The sequence below is a fragment of the Panthera pardus genome, unplaced genomic scaffold, assembly GCF_024362965.1.
Source record: "Panthera pardus isolate Hobbes unplaced genomic scaffold, ASM2436296v1 HiC_scaffold_2, whole genome shotgun sequence".
Lineage (NCBI taxonomy): Eukaryota > Metazoa > Chordata > Mammalia > Carnivora > Felidae > Panthera > Panthera pardus.
In genome coordinates, this window is record NW_026526765.1 from 101,970,951 (window position 1) to 101,991,358 (window position 20,408).

Consider the following 20,408-nt stretch of genomic DNA (forward strand, 5'->3'; position numbering starts at 1 on the left):
AAGGTTGAGAAAAACCTTAAGAAATTACGCTTGTAGTACACAAAGGCCATTCCCAGGAAAGAGGCTTGGGTGCCCATTAACACCCAGGGTGTCTCGCTTATACCTGGCTACAATTGTAGCCTGTACGCCTCATTCGTTCTCTGCTTCCTTCCTGACCTCTGACTGCAAAGACCAGCGCAGGGCACCCTGAGCTTTGTGTTGTTTGTTTTCAAGCCAGGACAAGGGCCCTGGCTGACGTGCACCCATATGGCACCAGGAAGATCACAGCTCTCATTGTCTGGATTGTTGCCAAGGCTGTCCTCTGAGCCCAGAGTCTATGCGAGCCCTCTTCACTATTCTTGCTGCCCTGCAGCAGGCTCACCAATGCTTGTATTTTTGCCCCTTCTCCCCCCACCATGTCTCAAAAAGCTCCAATTTTAATGAAGTGTAATTTTGCACCCTGAATTGAAAGAAATGATCATTAAGTGTTTCTGATTGTCCAATTTATTTTTAAGAGGCACAAATCTATCTAAAAGCAACCTAATAGTTGTATTTATTTTTACACTGTGAAGTAGAAGGAGTCTTACCATTGCTGAATTGTTTAAAATTCAAAAGCTGGCCCCAGCATGCTATAGCAATGTGGGTGAATATTAGGCTGACAGCATGTGTAATCTTTACTGATTGTCTCAAGGCATTGTTGGTCCAGAGTGTACTCTTTATTTTTGTTTTGTTTTGCTTTTCTGATTGCAAAAGGAACTCTTATTCATTGCCAGAAATGTGGAAGATAATGAAAGTATAAAGCAAAAAACCAAAACTGCTCATAATTTCATTACCCAGAAATCTGTAAACAGAGGGTATTTCTTTTCTATGTTATTCATTAAACATAAATATCTTCTCTTTATAAAATTAGGATCATAGTGAACCTATAGCTTTGTTATTTTGTTATTTGTTTTGTTTTTTGTTTTTTTTACTTAATGCTATAACATGTTCCCCCCCCCCACCCCCCCATTAAAAATCATTAAAAGTCAAATTTGTTGCTTGGCTGGACCATGATCTGGTTTATTCTGTTGCAGTGGGAAGAGGAGAGGAATTTTGGTGCATCGCTATTACTCCCAGGCCTAAAGCAAAAGAACTCAGTGGGGTTGAGTTCCCAGTTGTATGGCTATGCACTTCTTGGTAAGCTAAGTGATCTTTACAAATATTGTTCTTCGTGAATAGAACTGATGCAGTCTTCTACTTTGTAATAAATTTTTATTTTGATTTCAGTGTGCTAATGATTTTATTCATACAGCTTTATTCATACGATATCATGTATGATTGTATTCATATGCTACAGCTTTCATTTTTATACATAAAAATAGACCTTGGTAGCTTTACACTTATGGACTTATGCCTTAAGAGACAGTAAAGAGGCTTCTAAAACCTGTTACCACTGGTAAGGTGAAAACTAGTTTTGGTGGCTTTGGATCATATTTTGTGGTAATCAATGTGAGGAAGGGATAAAGAATGGAAAGTTCTGGCCTTCTTTTGGGAAAACCAACCAGCCAGTAAAATGTTTCCCAGTATTAACAAAGATCTTTCTGTCTCTTTTAGACCTGAAGTCCAGGAGGTAAGAAATCAAGACTTAGGGTTGAACTCGTATCCTTGGTATCGTTTTCAGGTGAGGGAAGGGAAGCTCAGACAGCATGTCTAGTAACACTTAGAGAAAGCAGAGCGGTTCATTTGGCACAGTGTGACTGTGCCAAGCAGGGGATTGGTTGCTTTACTTTCATGCCCTGACTGAATTGAAAGACAGGTCAGGAGATCGAAGCCTCAGAACCTGAGTTGTATGAAATCAGGGCAGTTAACCTCCAACCTAAGTGTGCATAAAATGTGTCCTGATTTACAGAGTTTCTTAAATGCATATTATTTCATTGTTCTTCCATTGTCTTAAGTAGACAGGCATTTCAGAAGGTACCTTCTCTTGACCATGCACTGCTTTGACTTACCTTTGTTTTATGAAAATCATCAAAGTTTTAGCAGTTTTGAAATTGATCTTCACCAACAAAATGTAGTGTGGCATTCTCGGGTGCTGATTCTAATATAGACTGATGTAGGGAGAGGAATTTAGAGTTTATCAATTGGCTATCAGACTAGCAAAAGAAATTGACCACTCTTTTTTAAAAATTGTTTTCTCGGAGCACCTGGGTGGTGCACTCGGTTAAGTGTCTGACCTCAGCTCAGGTTATGATCTTGCAGTTTGCAAGTTCAAGCCCTGCATCAGGCTCTGTGCTGACAGCTTGGAGCCTGGAGCCTGCTCTGGATTCTGTGTCTCCCTCTCTTTCTGCTCCTCCCCCACTCACACTGTCTCTTTCTCAAAAATAAATAAACATTAGAAAAATTTTAGGGGCCCCTGGGTGGCTCATTTGGTTAAGCATCCAACTTAGGTTCAGGTCATGATCTCATGGTTCATGGGTTTGAGCCCCACGTAGGCTCTGTGCTGGCAGCTTAGAGCCTGGAGCCTGCTTCAGATTCTGTGTCTCCCTCTCTCTCTGCCTTTCCCCTGCTCGTGCTCTGTCTCTGTCTCTGTCTCTCAAAAATAAATAAACATTAAAAAAATTTTTTTTTAATTTTTTTAAATAAAAAATAAAATCGTTTTCTCCTTATATGCCATCTCCTTTTGCTGTTGGCTTATGTGTTTTGCCTTTGCCTTCAGGTGATCATTCGGGACTGTTATACTATGTGAATTATTCAGAGAGCTGTCAGGACTAAGAAAATGTATGTGGTCACCACTGTCTCTGCACAGAGGCCCTGGTGCTTCGGGACCGGTGGCTGTCAGATGAAAAGCTCTTTGCTCTCACTGCGTCATGTGCTGCACGGCCTCACCCGGCCCCAGTGGAAGCAGCTTTCCCAGAATGTGACTGCAGTCCAGCCCCAAGTATCTTAAAGTCTAAAATTAGCTGTCACCTGATAAGCTTTGTCTATTTCTGCCCTACTATAGCCCTCCCAATCCTCCTTCCCAGGAACGATAAGTTAAGGTCCTTTAAGACTTGGCAGCTCAAGGTGACTTTGGCCATCCGTGCAGAGAGGGCTTCTATTCCCCAGGAACACAGAGACAGCCCCTCACCCCACCTGAGGCCCCTGGTGTTTGGTGTCCACGTCTGGAGCTCCACTTGTGACAGTTTGAGGAATCAAGAAAAACATTCATGTCCCAAGATCCAAGAAGGATGATGCAGACTTTATGGCTTAAGTACCGATGAAGCTCAAATAAAGGACAGTCGATGGGATGTTTTGGAGCGTTTTGAAAAATGTCAAACATTTGCTGGCAGGGAAAGTTGTCATATGTTGACAAGATTTTCACTGTAGGAGAATTGTGGGAATTCTTTTTCTGAGGAAGATTTTGTTCTTGAAACAAAAATAGTATTTCAGTTGTTTGACTCGTTTTATAAGGGTAGTTCCACTTAAAGAGACAGATATTATCAACCTCTCTAAACTTCCCTCAGTCCTGTGATTCATACATCCTCATGATAATTTCCACCAGCCCAAATGCAAAAGAAAAAAAGCAAATTTGTACAGTTTCGTATTTAAAAAATGGATTTGGTGAATTTACCGTATTCTTCATCATCCATCTGAAATGGCACCAGGTCACTTGCCAGGATGAAGCTCTTGGTTACATATTTGAAATGATTCTTGATTTCTAGAGCTGCCAGGTGCATATTCACTTTGCTTTCAAGTCCTCAGCCTCAAACGTAGTGGGAAGCCATGCCTGAGCCATCTTCATTGTTCTTTTTGGCCACAGGGAAGGTGGAGTTGCAGCGAGGGCTCCGGGCTGTGTACCATAACATGCCTCTGCTGTGGCAACCCGGCTACCTCAACAGAGCCCTTCAAGTGATGGAGAAGGTGGCCTCGTCCCCGGAGGACGGGAAGCTGTGTGCAGAAGCGGTACGTCCTTCGGCTCTAATTCAGTGTGCTTTAGCCGTCTCCTGTTCCCTATGAGCCAGGCTGTGAATCTGTTTTCATTTTCTTCCCCTCCCCCTCCTTTCTGTATTTCTAGTGGAATCATGTACTTCTCCAGTGGAAAGGGAATGAAAAACAGCACGCATTCTCAGTGTTCCTGACCAGAAGTATTAGAGAATAAGAGTAGCGTTGACTCTCTAGCTCACTGTGTGGAGGAAAACTATCCCTGTCTCCTGAAATTTAAACTGAGTTCAGTAAAACACTGCCCACACTACCACCCTCTCCCCCAGTAAAACTCAGTGGCAACTCAAGAGAGGTTAATATTTCATCTTATTTTTTGGCCTTTCTGTACCCTTGTAGCCCTGGGAGACTGCATGGCAATTATTATCCCCCATAAAAGCCCTCAAGAGAGGAATCTGGGGGCTAGAGATGGCACAGTCTTGTTTTGCTTCTATGAAATGATTCTGTGGTGAACGCATGGTGCTGGAGGATGTGGGTCGGATGTTCCCTGCAGAGTCCTCAGGGGCTCACTCTAGCTGGACTGGGCCACTGTCTCCCTATGGCCCCAGCGCATCTCTCAGTCACCTAGGGCTCTTGACACTGTGGAACCACCAGACTTAGCCCACAGGAAACGTATTATCTTAGAGCCACATGAAAGCCTCCTGCCCCACAGACAGCCAGTGTCTGCTCCTGTCCAAGCCGTTTACATCTTCAGAGGGAGGCCTAGGTGGACGTTGGTTGTTGCATTACCAGGATGTAAAAGTTAACTTTGAGCTCATTCTTTGTTTTCCCTTGATTCCAGTCACTAGGGCTCACTCCTTGGCTTCATTTTCATCATGAAGATATGCAAGTCTGGTGCCTGTATTGACCAGATATTGATGTCTAGTGAATCATCATGTTCTTTGGTAGATATTTGTAACAGAACATCCACATTCCTAAATACATACTCATATTTAACCCTGTTGTAGTCAGTCTAGTGGTAAAAAACACAGTATTATACATAAATCCTTTGCCAGGGAAATTAGTCCTTCCAACCTAAACCAGATTTGTATTCTTTGTGATCTGTCTTAATAGGAATATGATTCGGATGTCAGCAAGAATGGGATATGTGTTAGGTGTGGGTATAATGTAGTAATGGCATTAAAAGACTTGGAGTATTTCCTAGATTTTTGTTCTAATGTGACATGGTAGGATTAATTGGTATCTAAGCAGGTGCTAATGCTGACCTTGAGGTTGTAGAATGGTTAGGCCCTCGGTGGGTCAAGGGAAGGTGTGCCCCAAAGTGAATGTGGTGGGCGACAGGCCAAAAGAAAAAGAAACCCTCTGTTTTATAATTTATTTACTTTCTAAGTCACAGAGATCACCTCGTTGTGGATTTCACGTATGCCTGTCAAGTCTCTGTCAGTAGCTTATGAGGGTTGTGCAGCTCCCTAATTTACAGAAACCTCGCGAGCCACAGTCTTTCTGTGAAGGAAGTGCTTGGCCTGGATTCAGAGGCTCTCTTGCGCACATTCACGATGGTCCTCTGTTGGTTGCGCTCTGTGGCAGTTTTTCTCTCCTTCTCCCACTTCCAAACTGGTTGGGGAAGAACGACCTGGAAAAGGGATTACTTTGAGTACCCATTGAACATAATTTTTGGATTCCTGCCCAGTTGACTAAAGGTGAAATCAAATGCCATTGTGCTGACTCATATACAAAGAATTCTGAGCTTGCTGATCTGTACCATTTGTTTTGTACTAAGTTGTCCATGCCATCTGACAGGGTGTTTCTCATGTAAAATCATATAACCGTGTCTATTTCCTATAATTTTATAAGAGAAAGAGTTCACTAGTCTTCAGATCCCAGCTGTTCCTTCCTATCCCTTCCCTACCCTCTCTTAACAGCGTGTTTTCAGGGTGCTTCACAGGATGCTTAGTCCCTGCCCCTTTGTCCTCTCCACAGCTGGATGTGCTAGACAGAGCGCTGAAGGCTGTGACTGCTCCAGCCTGTGGGTCTTCAGAGGCACAGCCCCAAGAAGAAGACAGCCAGGGCTCAGAAGAACTGGTGGAGCAGTTGGACGTGGAGGAAACTGAACAGTCCAAGCTTCCCCAATACCTGGAACGATTTAAGGTGCGTCGTAGCAGAATTGCAGAATTGAGCCCCTCTAAGCTGTGCATTATGCGTGCTTCTTTTCTGTCATGATAGGCAGCCCTTTCATGCATCAGTGTCCCACACAAAGGCATGAAAACTGACATCAAAAATCATGCTTCAAATAGGAAGTGGTTTTAAAAGTAATAAATGGAATTTTTATGCTCCTTTTTGTACGTGAGCTAATCAGTCACAGTTTTGTCACTGGGGCAGCATGTCATTACCCACTCATCCCTGACATGTGCCTGATGCATGGGTAATAGCTTGCCGCCTCAGAGCAGTCACCTGACTCCATCCCCAGCTGGAAAGGATCTGGTCATTTCTCTATATTGCGCTAATGTGCTCGATAACCCAAAAACCAAAGTAGAAATAAAAAGCCAAATTTGAGTACGATGGAGATCAGATGCCGGTATCTTCTGTTGCTTGGCTTTGAGTTGTGCACTCAGGCCCTGAGAAGACTTACTTGGACTGCATGGAAGAGGTGAACAAGTTTCCATCGTGTCTTTTCAGAACAGATCTGAGCGCTCAAGCTGCCATTGGTACCTTTCGACTGTATGTCCCCAAATCCTCTGTGATCAGAGTCAGGGAAGAAGAGCTATGTTCAGAGGTTAACCCCTTGGCCTCTTCCTTGCTTTGTTTTTAATATATTTAGTGCAAAGAGAAAAATATGCTGTCTACAGGAGAATTCTTTGCATGAAACAGAAAACCTTCCCATCCATGTCAGCTGACCTGTTGTGTCATTTTGAGACAGGTATCATTTTGCCTGATTTTTTTTTTTTTTAATTTTTTTTTCAACGTTTTTTATTTATTTTTGGGACAGAGAGAGACAGAGCATGAACGGGGGAGGGGCAGAGAGAGAGGGAGACACAGAATCGGAAACAGGCTCCAGGCTCCGAGCCATCAGCCCAGAGCCTGACGCGGGGCTCGAACTCATGGACCGCGAGATCGTGACCTGGCTGAAGTCGGACGCTTAACCGACTGCGCCACCCAGGCGCCCCTCATTTTGCCTGATTATTACACTTAGATCTGTTCAGTAATTATATTGAACCAGCTATGGGTTACCTATTTCCCCGTGTTATAGGGAGGACTCCGCTGTACCCGTAGCAGCTGTTTCTCCTGGTACTTCTGTAAAGTCATCGTTCAATGTCCCTCTTTTATAATTTGAAAACTAAGAAAGAAAGGTTAATATTAGGTACACAGAGAATTGGCAGCTAAGTTACGAATTTACATACCTGTTCGTTTCTCTTAACTTTGCAGATTTAAAAAGGCTGAAGAACAAACAAAAAATCATCCATAGTTTAGCCTCATTGTTTATCATCTACCATATTCATATTGACCAAGGCTGCCACAACACTCCTCAAGATGACCACCTCTTTCTCTTGTTTCTTATATTTAATCTCAAGAGAGTAGAAATCTGTGCTGCATTAAATTCTTAGTCCTCATTCTTCGACAGATGCATTTTTTTGAAAATCAAAACAAAAAGAGACAAATATTTATTGGCTGCTAGCCGTGTATTAGGCACCAGTGCATTTCATTTATCTTCCCTGTGGCTCTGCGGGTCGGTGCTGCTTTTCCTACGTTAACATGACACCAGGCTGAGAGAAACTTGCCCATAAGTGACTGATGGGGGATTTGAACAGAAGTTTGCTGGCTCAGATTTGAGTTGTCCTTCTGGTGTCCCAAGGTGTCTCCTTGGCCTCAAACCACATGGAAAGTGATACCAGAACGAACTAATTTTCATTGTACATTTCCTTTTCTTCCTATTGCCTGATTTTTATAGTCTCAGGTAATTTGTTTGGGGTCCATTTTTATAGGCTTGACCCATCACACTAGGCCTGTAGCCACGGCTTGACACATGGATTCTGCCCACCTTCCTCCCCTTATTGGAGCAGGCCTCATCACCTAAGCCAGTGAATGGCATTTGTCTTTGGAACGTGGGGAGGTGTGGTTTAAGCTAGAGCTGGAGCCATTAGTGACTCTCTCTTGATGATCTACATCCTGAAGCACTTAAGTGTATTAGTGTTTTTAGTACTTCACTTCTCCAGGAATATAATACCGACCAAACCAAGATGCCATTTCAGATGGAGCTGTGAGCAGTCAGTTTGTAAAGGCTGACCTGCAATGGAACACAGCAGGTGGAAGCTTATAATAGTGCAAGGACTCCTGGGAGCTGTTTAGCATGCCATTAGTAAAAAAAAAAAAAAATTCCTTGCACCGGTTTCCATCTGTTGAAGGGAATGCTGGTAGACAAGCATTTATCTCACTTATTCAGAAGGAAAAGATACAGACTGGCTAGCTCCAGTTTATCAGCTGCTTCTGCCATTTTGTATGCATCTTAAGAGTTCTTTGCTCTGGGAGTTGGCTGCTTGGTTTGGTGTAAGTCAGAGTGGAAATGTAGATTTGTTATACTCGTGCTGTCTTTGTGGTTTAAAACAAGAAATTACATACAGAAACACAGCATATGGAGTTCCATTTACCGTTTGTGAGTGAAGGGAGAGAGAGCACATGTGGTGCATCTTAGCAAAATTGCTGGACTGAAAAAAAAAAAAAAAGCAAATGCTAACAGTGCCTAGATGAAAGGCAGCATGACACGTTCCCAGCAAAGTGCCTTTGCCTGTAAGCAGAATGTGGACATTTTGCAAGTGATTTAATCTCTTTTCCTCTTTGTATTCTCCCACCTACACCCTCCTCCCTCACCCCATCCCCTCTTTTTTTCTTTGCTTCCAACAGGACTTACATTCTAAGCTTGAGGCTTTGGGCAAAGTTGAATCAGAAAGTCCTTTGACTCTGACCATCCAGCTCGTCAAGGAACAGCTCCCCACCTTTGAAGCAGAGGATATCGCAACCTATGAGCAGAAGCTGCAGCAATGGCATCTGGAACGGGTACACTTGATTCAGAGGGAACAGGAGCAGAGGGAGAAGGCAAAGCAGGAGCATGAGGCCCGGAGGGCAGCAAAGGCATCTGCCTAACAGGCCCTCAGGCCCTCAGGCCCTCAGGCCCCACAGAGGAACTTCACTAGGCCCTGTCCTAGGATTCTTGCTGACCATGATGGCAGCCTCAGCTTCCTCTGCCTGTCGTCTCCTTTTCCTCAAGCAGGCTGCTTGTGACAGAAAGCCACAGTGTTCAACATATTAAGGCACTGTGACTTCCCATCAGATGCCTAGGAGGGCTGCTGAGCTCTGAGTGGCAGGTGATCAGACTGAAGCCCCAGCTAAACACCTTAAAAAGGTGCTATCAAGGCTTATGGTGGGGTTTCCGGGGTCAGGGATCAGTGTTGAACGTTGAAAGTCCCTGATACATAGCAGTGGTGGAGGGAGAGGCCGTGTTTGAAAGCCTGGTCTTGAGCACAGGCTTCTGAGTGGCCTCTCTCCCCAGCAGGCAAACTGCACGTCCTGAGGCCTCCTCCCCCTCAGTGTCCTCCCAGCCTGAGCTGGGTGTGGGACGCCCATACATCTCACTTTCTCCCTCCCCCATGTCTCTGCTCTGCAGACCTAAACTGGGAAGAAGTTGAGGACAGGAATGAACATGACACCATGAACCCACTGGCTTTCAAATTTTAGGCACCCACAGTAACATTTTTAGAATGGAAACGTTTTTGAGGAGAAAGATCACTCTAGCTCTGAACCCTCCTGAGCTTGGCTTCTCCATCACGTTGGGGTAACTTCTTTCCAAAGCATTGTCTCAGCTCCTTCCTCGAGGAGGTAAAGTGAGCCTTTTGTGTCCACGCATGCACACATGTGCAACTTGTGAACACACATTGCAGTTGGAGAAATAGGAGAAAACGAGAGGTAGGATGGGGTTTGTAGTGCATAGGCGACATTAACTGTGAACCTCCCAGGGAGTGGAAATTCCTTCCTGAAGTTTCTCTGTGAAAGGGGTCAGGGGCAGCTCCTGCTTGCTGTATACATTTGCCTGTAAGTACAGTGGTATACTTTTATTCAAGGTCGTGCTCTTTTAATCAAGAACCTGTGGAAATAAATGTTCTGAGATTATTTTGGTATATTCTTTATCTTTGTGGGAAGGGAGGGAGAGAGGAAGTCACACCATCAGCATGGTGATTCTGATTGTGAACAACAAATTTTTAACCTTTCGTCTCCATCAGACTTTGCACCACACCCGTTAACATTTTTTGAGAGCTAACTGTGCTGACACCTCAGGCAGCCCTGTGACGGAGGCCAGAGCAATCCCATTCTTGAATGAGGAAACTGGCTGGCACTGCTGCTCACCCTGCGTGTTATGTCCATCCATACCTGCAGGCCACATCCAACGCAGGGTCTTGTGGGTGGGCAAAGCTGAGTCGTACCTAGGTAGAAGGTCATGACCAAAAGTCACTTGTGACATTTTAGTTGATCAGGGGCTGGGCTTTTTCAGCCACTCCCTTACCATATCCAGAGGAAGGTTCAAGATAAATCAGAAGGCCCCTTTGCTCAGTAAATTACTGACCATCACGGCCTGAAGCATGTTGTTAATACTTCAGCTCATAATTTGGCCTTCTCTTTTCTCCCCATCTGTCCCTGTCGCACTTGATTTCCAGTATTACCAGAGTGGGGAGCATGAAAACTGCTGAGCAGCAGCGAAATGCCCTACTCTCCTCTCCGGCTGTGTTGTCTTGGCACCAGACTTTGCATTTTGTTTTCATACCTCGTAGCTGGCCGTGGATATCAGATACGTGCGTGGTATTTTTGTTGTAGGTTTTACATGCAGTCAAAGACCCCCAAAATTTGTTTATTAAAGTCATTTTTTCACTGTGAATCAAATAGCATCTAGTGAGTAGATGCTGCTAAACATCGTACGATGCAATAGGACAGCCCCCATGGCAGAGAAGTATCTGGTCCAAAATGTCAGTAGTGCCCTGAGGTCAGAAGCCATGGCCTAGGGTGTGTGAGCAGGGCATCCACGGGCACGTGTGTACAAATGGCTCATTTACAAATGGCATTTCTCAAGCTAAAAAAATAATTAACATATCTAATTATTTTAATATTTAATAAAATAATGGTTTCTTATCTAAATGAGTATAAAATATGCAGTAATATAGGGTGGGCCATTATTCTTCCTAAACAGAGTCTATTATGGAAAAGAGTAAATGATGATTTATATGATTTTGCTGTATGGCAATATATAACTGGGGATCTGCAGTGATGTGGCCTATGAGTCACTGGGACTCAATACCATTGCACCCAGTAACCTTGCTGGGAGTGCGTGGTGAGGAAGGGATGAAGTTTGAAATGGGCTCAGAGAGCTTTGGCTATAGTGAATCATAAAAGCAGAAAATGTGGTGTGATGGTATTTTCATTAAATGGTAATTAATCTTCAGAGCTGAGTTTTTCAAACGCTGACAATGATAAATTTTTTACTTACTTTACTTACTAAAATCTTACCTTAGAAAGTGGGGAATGCTTTTCAACATCATTATGCCAGGGAAATTGCCTTTTATTCTAAGTAACAGCTTCTTAGCTTGAAAATAACCTTTCCTTCCCCGCATTGAGTGGGCCTTTTTGCTGACATTACACACTGCCATGAGGATGCTATTATGGTATGGTGTCAAGGAAGTCCAAAAAAGATAGTAGCAGTGCCCCTGAGATTGTGGCGGTTACCACTGGGATCTTTGTTTAATACTCTTAGGCTGTTTACTCTTAGGCTGTGTTTATTATATATGAAGGTTAGGGATTCCAGATCTGAGCTGGACATGTTCAGAAAACAAAGTTTATTCTTGTAAGAAGCATCTGAAAATAAATTCCATATTAGGATTTAAATGCTAGATCAAGGACTACAGGGAAGATTTATAAAGGATTTCTAAGAAGTACATTCTCTGATGGACCCAGTGGTAAGAGAATGTCACTTGCTTTTTTGGTTTCCACGATGCTTCATCTCTGCAGAGTGCAAAATTCTAATCTTTAAAATACCCTCCCTGGTTAATATGCCTAAAATAGTATGTGGAGTAAAACCAATGCCCATTAAAATCTTCCTCCAATAACCGTATGCTGGGCCGCTTTAGGATGTCTGTTTCCTAGGCTCTGGCTTATTGTTGCACCCATCTTGACTACAAAAATTACATTCAACAACTCCTCTTTGTGAATGCCCCTTTCTACCTAATTTAATTCCACCTACTTACAAGCAGGGCAGGGATTATTACCCTCATTTTGCAGAGGAGAAAACTGAGGCTCATATGACTTGCCCAGGCCCACACAACTAGTAAGCGGGTTCACAGCACTTGGACCAAAATTTGTCCGATTCCAAACCCACTTTCCAACAATCACACCATATAACCACTGTGCCAGTCTGAGACTAAGTACATTCATTCATTCAACAAATATTTATTGAATACCTATTATGTGTCGGGCAGTATTAAAATAGTCACTGAGGATACAGCAAGGAACAAAGTAGACCAAGATCCCTTCCTTCATGGCACATACATTCTATGGAAGGCAACAGTTAATTCATAAGTACATAATAATGTCATGTGGTAATACGTGGCAGAGAGACAAAGCAAGGAAAGGAAGAGAACACTGGGTAGGGAAGGCCTTCCTGAGAAGATGACTGTTGAAGAAAGATCCATGGGGGTGAGGGTGAGAATCACGATGTTACCTGTGGAAAGGCGCAGCAGACAGAGGAACCAGAGCCCAGAAGGAAGCCCGCCTAGAGTGCCAGACAACTGGCAAGGAGGTCGGTGTGGCTGGAGTGGAAAGTGTAAGGTGGACAGGAGCTGGAGAAGAGGCCAGAGAGATGGGTAAGGGAAGGGACAGATGCTTATAAGTCTTCCTGGCCCATTAGGAAGGGTGCTGGCCTTCACTCTGAGATGACTCATCTGAAGGATCCAGTGGTATGCTCTGATGTAACATTTTCAGAGGGTTTGCTGGTCTAGCTGCTTTGTGGTGAGTGAACGCGGAGACGGGAGGATCAGCTAGGAGGCTACTGCAGTAATCCAGGAGATAAATGGCAGGCTTAGACAAAGGTAGTTACAGTAATGTGAGGAGAAGGGGTAGGACTGGGTGAATTTGGAAAGTAGAATCCACAGACTCGCCTGAGATTTTTTATCTGAGCAACGTGGAGTAATGTCTTTGCCATTTCCTGAGGTAGAAAAGCCTAGGGAGAGAAGGAGTTTGGGGAAATTAGGGATTTGTTTGGGGGCATGTTAAATTTGATTTGGGTTATTTTAAATGTCCTTATTGGCCATTCACACGGGGCTCTTAATTGACAGATGGATATGAGTTTGGAGACCAGAGAAGAGGTACAAACTGGAGATACAAACTGTAAAAGTCATCAGCTTACATGTGGCATTCAAATCCATGAGACTGCATTACAGTAACATGCAGTTTGGGTTTGACTGAGGAGAGTCTGAGCCACGGAGCTGTGCCTGTTTTTTATGGTGAGATCACCCCAGGAAGCAGGCGTCATTATGATGCTGCATCATCTGTGAAAACACTGCCAGGTACCCCGCCCCCCCCCCCCCCCCCCCACCAAGAAATACCCAGAACTGCTCATATTAAAGGAACCTGGGGTGACCAAAAGCCAGTCTGCATATATGACTCCAATAGATTTTCAAGATGCACAGGATAAGATCAAAGAGGAAATGGTGATCTGGGATTATGCAAGAGTCCAAGAAATCAAGAGTGAGGAGTTTATTGAAAGATCATTGTAGGGACACAGAGAAACATTTAGAATTTGCACTATAATTATAAAGAGAGAGAAGGTGGAGTCAGTACCTTACCAGACCTTTGCTGATTTGCCTGGAAGACCAGAAGAAAACTGAAGGAAGCTACTACGTCCAATGTCTAGAAAAGGACCAGCTGGAAGGGCATTAACTTTCTCCATCCCTGCTGTGCCTGGGTCTGGAGAGAGTGGGATATAAACACACAGAGAGTGTTGGGTAGTGTGAACAACGGTTGGGGGGTTCCCTGGGACTGCCACCTTCCTGAGACGCAGGACTTGAAGTGCCCGAACTAGGGCAGACCTGGGCTAACCCACATGGTCCCGCACCCTAGGATCTGGCCAGACACTTCCTGGAACTGAATAGTTGGGCAGTGGAATAGAAAATAACTATGTTTAGTATGACCGATGTAATTAAAACCTCTCGATGATGATTTTCCATCCTGAGTTCTCACCTGCTTAACCCTTGAATTTCTGAAGGCATTTCCGAGTTCCTTCTGCCAAACAGCAACTTCTAATGGGGCCAGTCAGTGAAGTCCCATAGTTTTTTGGAGACACAATATTAAGATCAAAAGGAGTGTATGTAACAAAGGGACGTCGTTATGACTCAGGACAGGATGCTATAGCCTTTTGAGTCCAAAGGATCATCTCTGAAGACAGGACTGTGTCCTGGAGATCTCTACTGAGCATTCGTGGGCATATTTTCTCCGGCCACATGGAGGGAATGGAGATGCCAAGGCCTCCTACTCTATACTCTGCCAATGTGAGCTGAGTGAGCTGCCCAACATAACTACTCCTCCTTTGTGTGAGCTGTTGACTCTGTCTAGAATGTGCTGTCACATGCACACACACCCATGCACGCACACTCCAGGTCTCAGCTTAGACATCACTTCTGGTGCTCCTATGTCACCAAGGCGCACCCTTGAATTTCAGAAGCCTGTCACTCCAGTCAGTTTAGGGCAGCACTTACGTTTATCCCCACAGTATTACCCACCACTGGGTAGAGTGAAGGTACAATGATCATTTGAATGACTAAGAGGAATTCCTTCTTTTTTCAGATACCCTTTGTTATTTATAATCACATTTCCTAAACAGCTTTTAGTTCTTGGGTGTCAGTCAAATCCACAGAGTATTATGTTAGTTATATAAGCCTATTCTGTAACTGAACAAGAAAGCAAGAGAGAGATAAGGTATTGGATGTAATTACTGAATATGATGGCTTTGTAGAGCCCCAGAAAGTCAGTCTCGGGAGGGATTTATCCAGTTTGACCATCCTGTCAAATCCTCTCATTTTACAGGTAAGTAAAGGAACTTGACAGATAAAGTGACTGAGGTCAGGCCGCTGTTTGTGGCAGAGTTAAGATCAAAACCTGCTTTTTGCTTTGTATAGGAAGCCCTCCCAATAACCCCTTCATCTACACTGGTCTATTTACTTGTTCTTCTTAAGCAGTAATGGTAATTATCTTTTTCCTTCACCTCCCACTTTCTGTCCTTAGGCCCCAACATTCTCTAGGGGTTGGTTAGAAAAGGGAACGATGTTAGCAGTTACTGAAATGGTAGCAAGGCCCTCTCTGCAATTGGCCAAAAGCCAGGGACCGCTGAAAAGACAGTCAGCCCTCATGAATGAATGTGTTCCACCCCGCCCTCCCCCCCCCCCCCCCCCCCCCCCCACTGTGGGTGGCAAATCCCAACTTATGAGCCCGACTCAGGACACAAAAGACAGCACAGCACACACATGAACTTTTGCCACTTTTGTATTTTATTGTGGAACTGAGTTTTTTTTTTTCTTTTACATCAAATATCCTCAATGGAAGAGGGGATATTGCACACAAATATCATAAAAGCACTACATATTACTTTCACTGAAAACTAATTTTCTACATTAGATATGACTGGATAGGATAGAAGTGATGCAGGATTATAAGACATAATACCATACACAGCTGCAGACTGACACAAACACCATTCAGAACAAGAGAGAGGAGTGGAGGTGCTTCTCAGCCAGGCTCAAGACTTTCCGGGGCCGGAAAGAGGGCTGCGTACAGCGTGGGTAAGCAGGACTCTGAACGGCCGCTGCATGGTGTTCTTGAAAGGGCAGCCCAGTCTTGATGCCTCATCTTGATGGCTCCCATTTGGGGAGCTCCAAACGAGTGCAGAGAAGCTACTTATTTTTTTCCCTTCCTTTTCAGTTTTTGATGCTGCCTTTTAAATTAATAAAGTCAGATTCTTAAAATAGTAAATAGTTTGAATACCAGGTGAATAACCTAATTGCTTTCAAAGAAATGCTCGTCCCTAGGCTGCTTTTGGTGTGTTGTTCAGTTGGTTAGAAGATAAAAGCTTACAGTTCCTTTCAAATGGAAACAAATCTTCTAAATCTGAAGCACACAAAAAATAAAAAAATAAAATTAAAACAGAAGAAACAACTTATTAATCTAACTCACAATATCATTACCGAGCAAGAACCTCCTGTGACAGGTGACTAAAGAGGCAAGAAAAGCAATTTCAGAATTATAGAGCAGCTCCTGAGAGCTGAAATTTGGTAACAGAAAATGGAAGGTGGTAGAATTTTCATTAGCAAATGACTGAATCTTATTAAATGAGTATTGAAAAGCTCCTAAACTGCATAAGCTATTGGAGACATTTAAAACATTCATATACACTGGGGAAACCATTCACTAGGATATGTAAGGTTTAAAAAAAAATTTTTTTTTTTTAACTTCATGGAAAATGGCATTGGGGGGGGGAGGGTCAGTCATTGTATCCAGTCCCACCACAAGACTGAAAAGCATGCATGGGGATTGGGTTTTGAGAAAGGGGATAGAATTCATTAAAATTGGAAGTGGAGGATCATCTCTAACATTTAGTCTCTGTAGAATTTTGCTTAAGAATACTACCAAAAAGTTCATGATCATGAGTGTCCTCTTGATGGAGTCTCATCATTTAAACAGAGTGTAAATTCCTTTCACGCAAATATTCAATCTGTACAATTGGATTAAAGAATCAGTATGAATAAAGCTCCTAGAAGTCTGTGTCAATCCTTAGCTCTCACCATGAATGTACATGGTACATTGTGATGGGTGTTACTAAACTAATTGTGTATTTATGGAACTAGCAAAATTAGGTTAGTCACACAGGTAGGAAAGGTGTCTGGAAAGACAGGAGCAAACCTGCAATGCACTTATTGATTTTCCTGGTACACTCAAGCTCTGTGGTCATCACCGAGAACAATGGATAGAAAAAGGTACTGATATATTTCATAGGAAAAAGAGCCAGCTGACCAGTGCCAGCTTTTGTATATTTTTCCCATTAACTCCCATAGCAAAAAAAAAAAAAAAGAAAAAAAGAAGAGTAAGATAGAATGCTTATTATAGAGGATCGGCTATAAATGTTTGTATTTTTTTAAAAAGCAAAATAATGCACCTGTTAAATAACTTTAATTTGGGAAGTCAGAAAATAATTCCCTCTTCTATCAAAGAAAAATCAACCAGCGGTCTGGATTTGGCAAGAAGGCCGGAAATCAGTTTTTCTTCCCATGTATTACATGGATCCAACTGACTCAACTTAATAACTAATTATTAAATAACTACTATCATGAGTATCTTAGGTTGTCTCATAAAATAAGTTTGAAGTAAAGTTTATACTCAATCCATTTTTTTTACAATGAGTTTTCCATTTTGTGTTAAGTTTTTGTACCCTTTATCAATGTGTTGTTCTTAAGGACTTGAAAGAACTGGGGTAATAAATAAAAGCTGCATTTCTAGAGAAGCCTAAAAAAAATAGAATATTAATTTTAAAAAAATTAAAACATTTGAAAAATGTAATTCACAGCATTAAGTAGACTGCATAGGTCCTCAGTGAAGGGACCCTGAAGAAGCATTGTTTAAACCCTCATAGTAGTTAGCAGTGCAAAACATACACTTATCAGACAAAAATAAACTAAAATGTTAATTTTGAAATAAATAACTAACATAGAAAATAAAATGAGGTCATTGTTCACTACTCCATAGATCTTAAGAGTCTGCAGGAAACACAACGTGACAGAGCACAGCACAGTTGTCACTGAGAAGTTTGCCACATCTGAACACTGGGTGCATTGATCTGCAACTTGAAACTTGACGTCAGTTTTAATCATGATCTGGCTTCCAGGTTCATAGTTCAATGACGGCAATGATGGAAATGATCTCTGAACTCTACGTGATGAATCGTAGGAGATGGGAATTCATTTGCTTTCAATGAATTATTTCTTTTACATTTTTTCCAGAAAAGGAAATCCCAAAGCAAGTTTTTGCTAGGGTTCTTTGATCTTGTCTTGGCTCTTCTACCTCATGGTTAAAGATCTTGAAAGAAGTATGTAGAATACCACTGGGTGATGTAAAGGCCTAGAAAAGTAGCCAGCCTACCATGCTATTCTCCCCCACTCTCAAATAACACATATTCAGATTTTTATGTTATGGGAATCAAGGGGTGGGAGGTATCACTATTCCTGATAGTTATGGGTTTTAATAAATATTACTGCAATATCAGACTTCAATCTCACCAGAACTTCAAAAAACATTTTTCATTGTTTGTCTTATGAAAGACTTAAAAAAAAAAAAAAAGACTGTCACTTGAAATTTTCTTTGCATTTTCCTGTAAATGAAAACACCTGTTAAAAAGTTCATCTATGAAAAGTTCTCACATATCTAAAAAAAAAAATTCTGTACACTTGTTCCCATAATTATGCTGAAATTAATGGAAAACTAAACAAAAACAAAAAGCCAACGTAAGACAAAGGAAGGTAAATACTGTACACTTGCCGAGAACCTCTTCCACCATAAGACTCGCTGTTTTCCCAGTTCTGATCATAGAAGCCATTTCAGTCTTGGAACTTGCAGTAGTAAAGAAGCTATGAAAGGCTCAACTTGTTTGGCTGAGGGCCACAGGTACACTGAGGTGGAGGTCAACACACGTGACTCAGCATCAAACCACTGCACCAATCAGATCAGCTTCTAGGGCCCCCACACGCGCACACGCTTGCTCCTTTAACTGGAGTATCTATAATCCTACACGGATGTTTTATAAACTTGCGGTCTCACATTAAAAAATTAAGTGCATCAAGTATCTTTGTACATTCAAGTCACTTTCTAAGGCAAATTGTCTACCGTATGTACTCCCAACCGCTTTGGTATTTGCTTATTAATTGGGGTGGACTTGGGTGTTTCTGCATGCAGGTTCATCGACTCAGAGTGGACTAACCGGGTGGACAAATGCTGGGAGCATGCCTTAGATCAATCTACTCGTGTGTCTGAAGAGTCTGAGAGTTCTGAATGGGGTTCAAATCACTCGCACATCCAGTCTACATGCACTACATTATGTCAGTGTGCAGCCTTCAAACTGAAGGAGCTTAATTAAGGCGTGAAAATCTCACATGCCCTCATAACGAGTTTTGTTCTTTTTGTTTCCTTCCAGCTAACCTGTTTTGGAAAATTAAGACCTTTTTGATGACTCAGACTGACACAAGTTGAGAATGTTTAGTATGTAGACTACAGAATACAGACTGCCTGAGAAAATGCAGACCTAAGCGTTGGTTATTTTCTCCTCCTTACCCCACCTTGCTCTCTCTCTTTCTCTCTGGGTATCTCACCCGCACTCTACCATTCCGTCTCCTTCTCCTGCATTCTTTTTCTTTCTCATCCTCTCTCTCTCCTGTGTTCTCTCTCATTGTGCGCGCGCGCTCTTTCTTTCTCTCGCTCTCTCTCTCGCTCTCGCTCTCTCTAAGACAAATGCCTCTACCTAGCAGAAGTCAGTTGGGTTTGCTAGTGCATGGTTTCCAAATGTTTAGCAGAGATGAACTGGGGTAGGTAATTTTGCAGTAACTTGAACCCTACTGTGGGAATACTGTTACTTCCCTTAGCAATCAGCAAAAACTAAGAAATATTAGTGACTTGCATCACCGTGACACAGTATAGCGTTTGGCAGGTAACAGTTCGGTGACTTATTTAGATGAATTGACGTTTTAGAAAAGGTGGTTTCAAATTGAAGAATTTCTGGAAACAAAGTTCAAATCCTGTGGTGTGGCTGGCCTTGGCTTTTACAGTTCAATCTTGCATGCAGGGAAGGATTCATCTTGCATAACCACTGTGCTGCTGCTGGCTAAAACCATGATGTTGAGGTCTTGTTGTTTCTCATGGGTCTCTTGGTACCATTCCCTCATCACTTCTGAGTCATGGGTAGGGATCAGGGTTACCTGCAGGGAGAGAGAAAAATACCTGTTTAAGGGCAGAGCCAGAAATGAGATGAAAAAGTAAGACAATAATAAGGTATTAGACCATTAAAAGAAAAAGGGAAGAAAGGAAAATTTTCTGTTTTTCCCCAGACATACAAAGGACTTTTCAAGTTACATTTTCCAGGAATCAAAATAAAGCTGCAAAAAATGAAGTTTTTCTGGGAGAGATGAAGACTAGAACCAAAAGCAACTCAGGACTAGTCAATTAGTTCATCTTTACTCATCATCAGTTTTTCAATTCTTTAGTGGTAAGAGAAGAAGGGCTTCAGTTAAGGTGGAATTGCTTGTATTTCCTCTAACACACTTGGTAAATTTTGCATTAAAGATACAGAGGATTAAATCCAGGAGCTTTAGTTATCAGTGCTGCCCAATTGTGTGTAACTAATACTTCATCCTGAGAGCAAAGATTCATATCTGTGTGTGTGTGTGTGTGTGTGTGTGTGTGCGCGCGCG

General features: G+C 42.6%; 2 protein-coding genes across 5 annotated transcripts in view; one reads left to right on the forward strand and one right to left on the reverse strand.

Moving 5' to 3' along the window:
* The window catches only part of MRPS27 (mitochondrial ribosomal protein S27), an 87,124-nt gene extending 77,089 nt beyond the window's left edge, over nucleotides 1-10,035 (forward strand). For all 3 annotated transcript variants that reach the window (XM_019463051.2, XM_019463052.2, XM_019463053.2), the window contains 4 exons: nucleotides 1,053-1,155; nucleotides 3,758-3,900; nucleotides 5,857-6,024; nucleotides 8,773-10,035. In XM_019463051.2, coding sequence (XP_019318596.1) covers nucleotides 1,053-1,155; nucleotides 3,758-3,900; nucleotides 5,857-6,024; nucleotides 8,773-9,012 — 654 coding nt within the window. In that variant the 3' untranslated portion in view covers nucleotides 9,013-10,035. The remainder of the gene's footprint in view (nucleotides 1-1,052; nucleotides 1,156-3,757; nucleotides 3,901-5,856; nucleotides 6,025-8,772) is intronic.
* Nucleotides 10,036-15,428: 5,393 nt separating this feature from the next.
* MAP1B (microtubule associated protein 1B) overlaps nucleotides 15,429-20,408 on the reverse strand; it is a 99,668-nt gene continuing 94,688 nt past the window's right edge. For both annotated transcript variants that reach the window (XM_053907279.1, XM_053907280.1), the window contains one exon: nucleotides 15,429-19,916. In XM_053907279.1, the coding sequence (XP_053763254.1) occupies nucleotides 19,761-19,916 (156 nt within the window). In that variant the 3' untranslated portion in view covers nucleotides 15,429-19,760. The remainder of the gene's footprint in view (nucleotides 19,917-20,408) is intronic.